This window comes from Rhinichthys klamathensis, unplaced genomic scaffold (genome assembly GCF_029890125.1).
Source record: "Rhinichthys klamathensis goyatoka isolate OS25496 unplaced genomic scaffold, OSU_Roscu_1.1 h1tg000299l_1, whole genome shotgun sequence".
Lineage (NCBI taxonomy): Eukaryota > Metazoa > Chordata > Actinopteri > Cypriniformes > Leuciscidae > Rhinichthys > Rhinichthys klamathensis.
The window spans coordinates 640,418-647,707 of NW_026606818.1; the positions used below are offsets into that span (position 1 = coordinate 640,418).

At 41.5% G+C, this 7,290-nt stretch overlaps 1 protein-coding gene across 1 annotated transcript; it reads left to right on the top strand.

Annotated features, from left to right (window-relative positions):
* Positions 1 to 1,413, top strand: LOC130103886 (zinc finger BED domain-containing protein 5-like). The gene has a single exon (XM_056270232.1). It carries the CDS (start codon positions 1 to 3, stop codon positions 1,411 to 1,413), a length of 1,413 nt encoding a protein of 470 aa, XP_056126207.1.
* Positions 1,414 to 7,290: the final 5,877 nt, after the last annotated feature.

The window sequence follows — 7,290 nt, forward strand, 5'->3', positions numbered from 1 at the left end:
ATGCGTTCAGTGATGCTGGGAGAAGCAGCTGCTGCTAAATTTGACGCGATCCCTATCTCTGACAATACCATCCAGCGACGAATATCAGACATGGCTTGTGATGTCAAAGAGCAGGTCCTGGACTGTGTTCGTGAAAGCCCCTTTCACGCCATTCAGCTGGATGAGTCCACTGACGTCGCACACTGTGCTCAATTGATGGTGTACGTTCGCTTTATCAAAGAGCACAGTGTGCAGGAAGATTTTTTGTTTTGCGTTTCTCTACCCGCCCGCACAACAGCTGACGAACTTTTCAAGGCCTTGAATAACTTTTACCAGGCTAATTGCCTTGACTGGGGCCGGTGTTGTGGGATATGCACTGATGGGGCAAGAGCAATGACTGGCCGTCACAGCGGTCTAGTAAAACAGGTGCAGGCAGTTGCCCCTGCGGCTGTCTGGAAGCACTGCATTATCCATCGACAGGCTTTAGCAACAAAAAGGATGCCCCAAGAATTGCGTGCTGTCCTTGATGAGGCTGTCAAAATTGTGAACTTAATTAAATCGCGTACCTTAAACGCCCGTCTGTTCTCAATCCTCTGCAATGAGATGGGCGCTCAATTCCAGCAGCTGCTCCTGCACTCCGAGGTCAGGTGGCTCTCTCGGGGCAAAGTCCTCACCAGGCTGTGCGATTTGCGCGAAGAAGTCCTCCTCTTCCTCACTGAGATTAACTCCCCACTGGCAAAACATCTGGCAGACATGAACTGGCTTGCTATGTTGGCCTATCTCTCCGACATCTTTGATAGGATCAACTCCCTCAACACCTCTCTCCAGGGCAAAGAGTGCCACGTCTTTTCGGCACACGACCAAGTGTCTGGGTTCAGGAAAAAGCTGGACTTGTGGTGTGCTCGTGTTGAACGAGGTTCGGTGGAAATGTTCCCAACCCTGGAGGATGTTGCGGAGAAGACAGGGCTGCCTCTTAACTCTGTCCAAACGGTCATCACTGCGCATTTGAATGGGTTGCGTGACCAGTTTGGCGAGTATTTTGGAGAGGACGCATTGGGAAATCAGTGGGTGAGAAATCCGTTCTCTTTCCCCGCCACACCCCGTGATGGACTGAGCCTGCAGGAAGAGGAGGCCCTGGTCGAGCTCAGCTCGAATATGGACTTGAAGCAGAGACTGGGAGAAATGCCGATCACGCGTTTCTGGTTTTCTGTGGAGAGCGAGTTCCCCCAGATCTCCACTAAGGCTACGAAAGTCCTAATCCCCTTCACCTCCACCTACTTGTGTGAGTGTGGGTTTTCCGCACTGACCATGATTAAAAACAAATACAGATCAAGGCTGCAGGTGGAGGACGACTTGCGTTTATTTCTCTCTGGAGTGCAGCCCCGCATCGAACACCTCTGCGCATCAAAAGCGCGGCCTCATTGTTCCCACTAATATGGACGATTAAATTGAAACTCACGTGTTGTCTCGAATCCATAAATTGGTTGGGTCATAGAGGGTTGATGCCGCTCTTGTAGCGCAAATGACGTGAGTGGCGCATTTTGTTTGTTTAAAACCTTTTTGTTTAAAAAGGTTTTAGATTGTTAAAAAAAAGTCATGAAAAATATGTGAATCTGTTCGATCTGATAACATGCCTTCAATGCAGTTGACGGTTAAATGTTATGTGTTCCGTGAACAAACAGCGTTGTCGTTCATTGATCAGTCAGAGCTGTCCATTGTGCTGATTTTGTTCGAGACGCTTTTTCAGCCGTTAGGTGTCGTCGTCGGTAGTTTTGCCGCCGATTACACGTTAAAGGGATAGTTCACTTCAAAATGAAAATTCTGTCATCATATAGGCCTACTCACACTCAAGTTGTTTCAAGCCTGTATGAATTTCTTTCTTCTGCTGAACACAAAGGAATATATTTTGAAGAATGTCAGTAACCAAACAGTAAACTGGTCCCATTGACTTAGAAAAAAAAATACTATGGAAGTCAATGGTTCCAGTTAACTGTTTGGTTACTGACATTCTTCAAAATATATTCCTTTGTGTTCAGCAGAAGAAAGAAATTCATACAGGCTTGAAACAACTTCAGGGTGAGTATATGATGACAGAATTTTAATTTTGATGTGCATCACTTTAAGCATGTTTTGTTGACTTGTGGTTAGGCATATGCTACTGATGTTCAGTGATTTTAAAAGTAGCCTCAATTAGGCCTGCATTAAGTTGGAAATTATTTGCTGTTGCAAATAATCATTTATGAATGCACTTTAAAAAAATGTTTAGAAAATAAAATGTCTTCAAATACAATATTAAAAAAGATTTGTTATTGATCAGACAATCAGTTGTTATTGAAACTCATCATTGCCTGGAACACACAAAAGATGGCATTTACTGCAGGCGTGGGTTAGGGCAGGCAGACGGTGTTTTGGGGAAGGGGGGGCTCGGCTGCCCTTACCTACTCTAAGGGGAGGCTCACATTCACCCAATTTGAAAACCTCTGATTTAGGCTATAACACCTGTCTTAAAATGTAAGGGATGGAGCTTGGTTGGGGTGGTGGGGCGGTGGGCGCCGGAAAATTTCCCTTATTTTCAAATTCAAAACTTGACAGGTATGACATGTATTCTTAATTATTGAACCGTTTCGGTACGAGGCTTCCGGTTCGGTACGCATACAAACCGATTCCATTTTTCCTGCAGACAAAATCCGCGCTGGCGCGATCACCACAACGTTGCGCAACATCAAATGGCAAACGTAATGAAAGCGGAACGAAACTGCGCTACTCATTATATTGTGCTTCACGGAGCATTTATCAGTTCGGACCAGCAACATCTGTGCAGCGCGAGATCAAGCGACACTGAGATCCAGTGAAGAAAACATTTGAATCCGCCACTGAAGTAATAACATCGCTGCGAGATCTAGTGAGAAGCATTCACATTTCTGCGTTATTAACCGTAGATCTCTATTAGATCAAACAGCGCTGACGTGGGAACCAGGAGAAACATTGAGCCGTGAATGAACATGGATTTAATGTTGCACTTCAAAACTCAAATATTACATAAATATATATTTAAATGTTATTTTTAATGTGATTACCAAAACATTATTTGTTCATCCTCCAAAGATTACCCCATTTATAAACCTGAAAGTTTCAAGATGTAGGAAAACTCAAACTTATTTAAAAATAGTTCTTCGTTTAATAAATAGGAAATTTCCCTGGCATTTCTTTCTTTTTGCTGTATCGTATCGAACCGCACATTTTATGAACTGTTACATCCCTAATGTATATATTCGCATTTTTTTTTTTATACACTTTTAAAACATTTTTATTTTTTGTTTACATGCCTGCCGGGTATTTTAAGTTGAGGTGCTATTTGTTTTTAGATTATACTTTTTCTATATTGACTGTTGCACTAAAGTCCAAAAGTGAAGATTTTATGTTATTTATTACTTGATTGTTCAAGCTACCTCACAGAAGTGCTCTATTAACAGAGTTGTTGAATGTTAAAATAAGGTGAATTAAATAAATAAATAAATAAGGAACATCCTGGATAGTTTTTTTCTCTCTTCTTTATTCTTTTTTTTTACTAATTATATAAGTATCGGATCGGGACTCGATATCGGTAGATACTCAAAATCAAATTACTCGGACTCGAGGGCAAAAAACCCTGATCGGTACATCCCTATTTATTATTATTATTATTATTTGAGTTTATAACTATTAATGAGTTCACTTAAAACAGCAATTTGTTTATCATAAAATAATTTATGAATGCTTTATTTTTAAGTAAAACTTATGCAAAACATTTAGGCCTATTTTATCCCAAACTGTAAAAGGTTAGGTTATAGCCTATAAAAATAAAGCATTGATAATTTATTTTATGACAAACATATTACTGTATTACTAAGTGAACTCAATTCTAGTTATACACTCAAATAATAATAATAATAATTATTATTATTATTATTACATTTTAGGCTACATATTTAGAAGACGCTTTTGTCCAAAACTTACAAAAAAGGAACAAAGCAATTCGTCAAATATCAGTCATAATACAGGTTAGACAATAATAATAAAGTGCTAAGATTATCACAAATAAACAAACGATTTTGATGCACGTCATTCATATATATTCCATCCCATACCCGTTATAACTGAGAATCACTTGAAGTATGCAGACGCAGTTTAGACAGTTTGATGTATTTCACTTAATACACAATATACAATAAGATTTGTTAACAACGTACCTCCTGGTGTTCTTCTGAAATGAGGGCGAGACACAAATCTGTGAGTACAGTTTACAAACCTGTGGGAACGGATTGCCAAAGCGTGGGCACGGTTTATGAATTTGTGGGTACAGATTGCAAAAACTGAAGGTTTACAAATCTGAGAGCGCGGATTAGAAACTCGTGGGTGCGGTTCATTAATCCGTGGACACGATTTTCTAAACCAAGGGAACAGTTTGAGAATCCGTGAGTACGGTTTATAAACTGAGCGGATGGATTGTTTTCCTCCCACAGGTGAGTTCCCGGGCTCCGTTAAGTTCACAGGTTCAAGTCTCATTACCGGCAGGAAATGTGGGTGGAGGGAGTGAATGAACAGCGCTCTCTTCTCTCATTATCCACAACGGAGCAAGGCACCAAACCCACAATCTCTCCCCGGATACTTCAGCAATAATTCACGGTGTGTGTGTTACTTACTTCTGTGTGTGTGCACCTGATGGGTGAAATCCAGACCACAAATTCTCTGTATGTGACAGCATTCTTGGCTACACGTCACGTCACTTTTTAGAAATAGGACTTACAGCCCCCCAAAAGAAGCAGATCTACCGCCAAGACATATGTACCGCTGCTTAGAAGAGCCACGAGAACCACATGCCACATCTGTGTGTACCTGGGCATGCTTTGACCAATGCCAACAAATCTAGTGGTTTGACTTGTGTTAGGCCTACAGTTATTTATTATTGACTTTAGTAATGTGTCCCTGGTTGCCATATAGGGAGACCGGGGGCAATTGTAACAGGGGGCGATTGTAACACACTCAATTCCTCCAATCAGAAACAAGCTAGAGTGATGACACTTAATCTGTACATGCCCAGTAGGATTCTCTCTCTATCTGTGGAAGCAGAAGTTGTTAACGACAAACTGATTTTGAGGTATGAAAGTTATTTTTTGGATGTACTGTATTTTTCTTCTGCTGTCTAAAGTTTAGATGTCTGTGAATTTAAACTTTTATACATTTTATCCCTAGGTTATTGATTAAAAACGAACATGAACAACCTATGCTAATACAGGTTGGGCTAGCTAGCATATAAGATTTTGTCATGGCTGCTGTATCGGGGGCAATTGTAACACTGTGTTACAATTGCCCCCGAGCCACAAGGCCCATTGTAATAAGCTTGTTTGTGTGTGTTGACATACTTTTCTGTTAAAGGGGTCATATAATGCCATTTTTGTACAAGCTAATATGATTCTTTAGGGTCTAAATTAAAAGTTTGTAATATACTTTAATTAAACATTCTCATTAGTATTGTAAGAAAACACTTATTTTACCTGGTCAAAAACAGCTCTGTTTTCAGCACGCCGTTTCAGTGCATATGACTTTAAATGATAATGAGCTTTGCTCACCCCGCCTCTCTGTTCTGTGCATACACCATTTGTAACACAATAACACAATAACCATAACGCGTTGTTCAGTATAAACGTGGGATTATGAATTATATTGAGAACATCATACATAGAAAACATGCCGTAATGCACCCTGACTGAGTGTAAACCTTGGACGCATTCATTGTGAAGCGTGCAGCTAGCGATTTGCAAAGATTAATTTATTAATTTAAAGTTTAATAAAACGTTACACTCACTTCCGTTCTTCTGGAGATTCAGCAGGAACACGAATATCTGGTAGCAGCTACCGATCCATTTTTCATGCGCAGCTTCTTAGCAAATCCAGCTTTATACTGACCCTCGTTTATAAAGCAGTCTGGTGTGTGAAATGATTCGCGCAAACATGAACGCATTGACGTTGCTCGTGGGGAATATTCCCTTCGAAAACAGAACTCAGCCACTGCGTCTTCAGCGGTTCGGATTTAGGAACATTCAAATGACTGTGTTCGTTATTACACCCAAGAACAGAACACCACAATCGCTGATGCGGAGTTCAGACTGCACGATTTTAGCCCCGATTTTGGCTCGCCGACAGGTTTTGAGAAATCGCCGACAAATGCCCGAAATCACAGGCAAATCGGTGCTCGTTCACGCGAGTGACAATCACGCAGTGTGAATGAGCAAAGACGCGATCTGAGAGAATCGCCGACGAGTCGCCGACACCCGTGAGATATTTGGCATGCTAAATATCTGGACCTGTCGGCGATTCACAATCCTGCTGTGTGAATATGTTCTGACTGAAAACTACATCGGCGATGACCGACAGCCAATGAGAGAGCAAGATACAGGGAGGAGGAGGAGGAGTTATAGACCAGAATATCAGTATTTTAATAGATAGGCCTATATTTACAATTATATCAAACAGAAACAAAGCACAAACATTTGCATGACCAGCAGCAACAGCAGGACATTTGCAAAATTATTTATTTACCCCCAACTCTCTTTGCAAAACACAGTCCTTGCTCCCCTCGTCTTCCCAACCATTTCCTGCACTGTTTATTTGTATTTATTTTTTCATTTTCGCTACCAATCAGTGCACAGACAATTTGGATCGCAATCTTCTTGCAGGTTATCATTTTTAATAACAAATTCAGTGTCGCGCGAGAACTCCGGTCTCACGCACGCGCGATCTTCCGTTATTTCCTATCACTTCTCGCGTTTGTTTGGTTGTGAAACGTAGTTTGCGGACCAGGCAGAAGTTGTCGGCGATTCTTTCTTTTGTAAAGTCTTGCAGTGTGAAACCTCCTGTCGCCGATCCATCGTGCAGTGTGAACACAGCAGCAACTGAATGTTACCCCAGATAGTCATGCAGTGTGAAAACAACAGTGACCCGATTATTTTGAAAATCGTGCAGTCTGAACTCGGCATTAGACGCCATTCTGCTCATAGACAGTGCTCCAGGATATCAACAATGAGCGTGCCGGTCCGCGCCGCGCAGACTATGATTGACAGCTCTCTCACGAGCGAGGGCGGGTCTGTGTTGAAACGCTCTGTCAATCAACAATCGTGGGAGGGGCTTCCGAGCTTGTGACGTCACAGGCTCGAACGGCTTGATTTGAGGCAGGGGAAAACATATAAGGAGATTAAAACAAAACCACTGGATGGATTTTTATCATTATATGATGGTTGTGTACAGACACTGCCAACACACATTTCAACTTGT

Excerpts from the sequence above, each read along its gene's own strand:
- LOC130103886 (XM_056270232.1), top strand. The coding sequence starts at position 1 with ATGCGTTCAGTGATGCTGGGAGAAGCAGCTGCTGCTAAATTTGACGCG.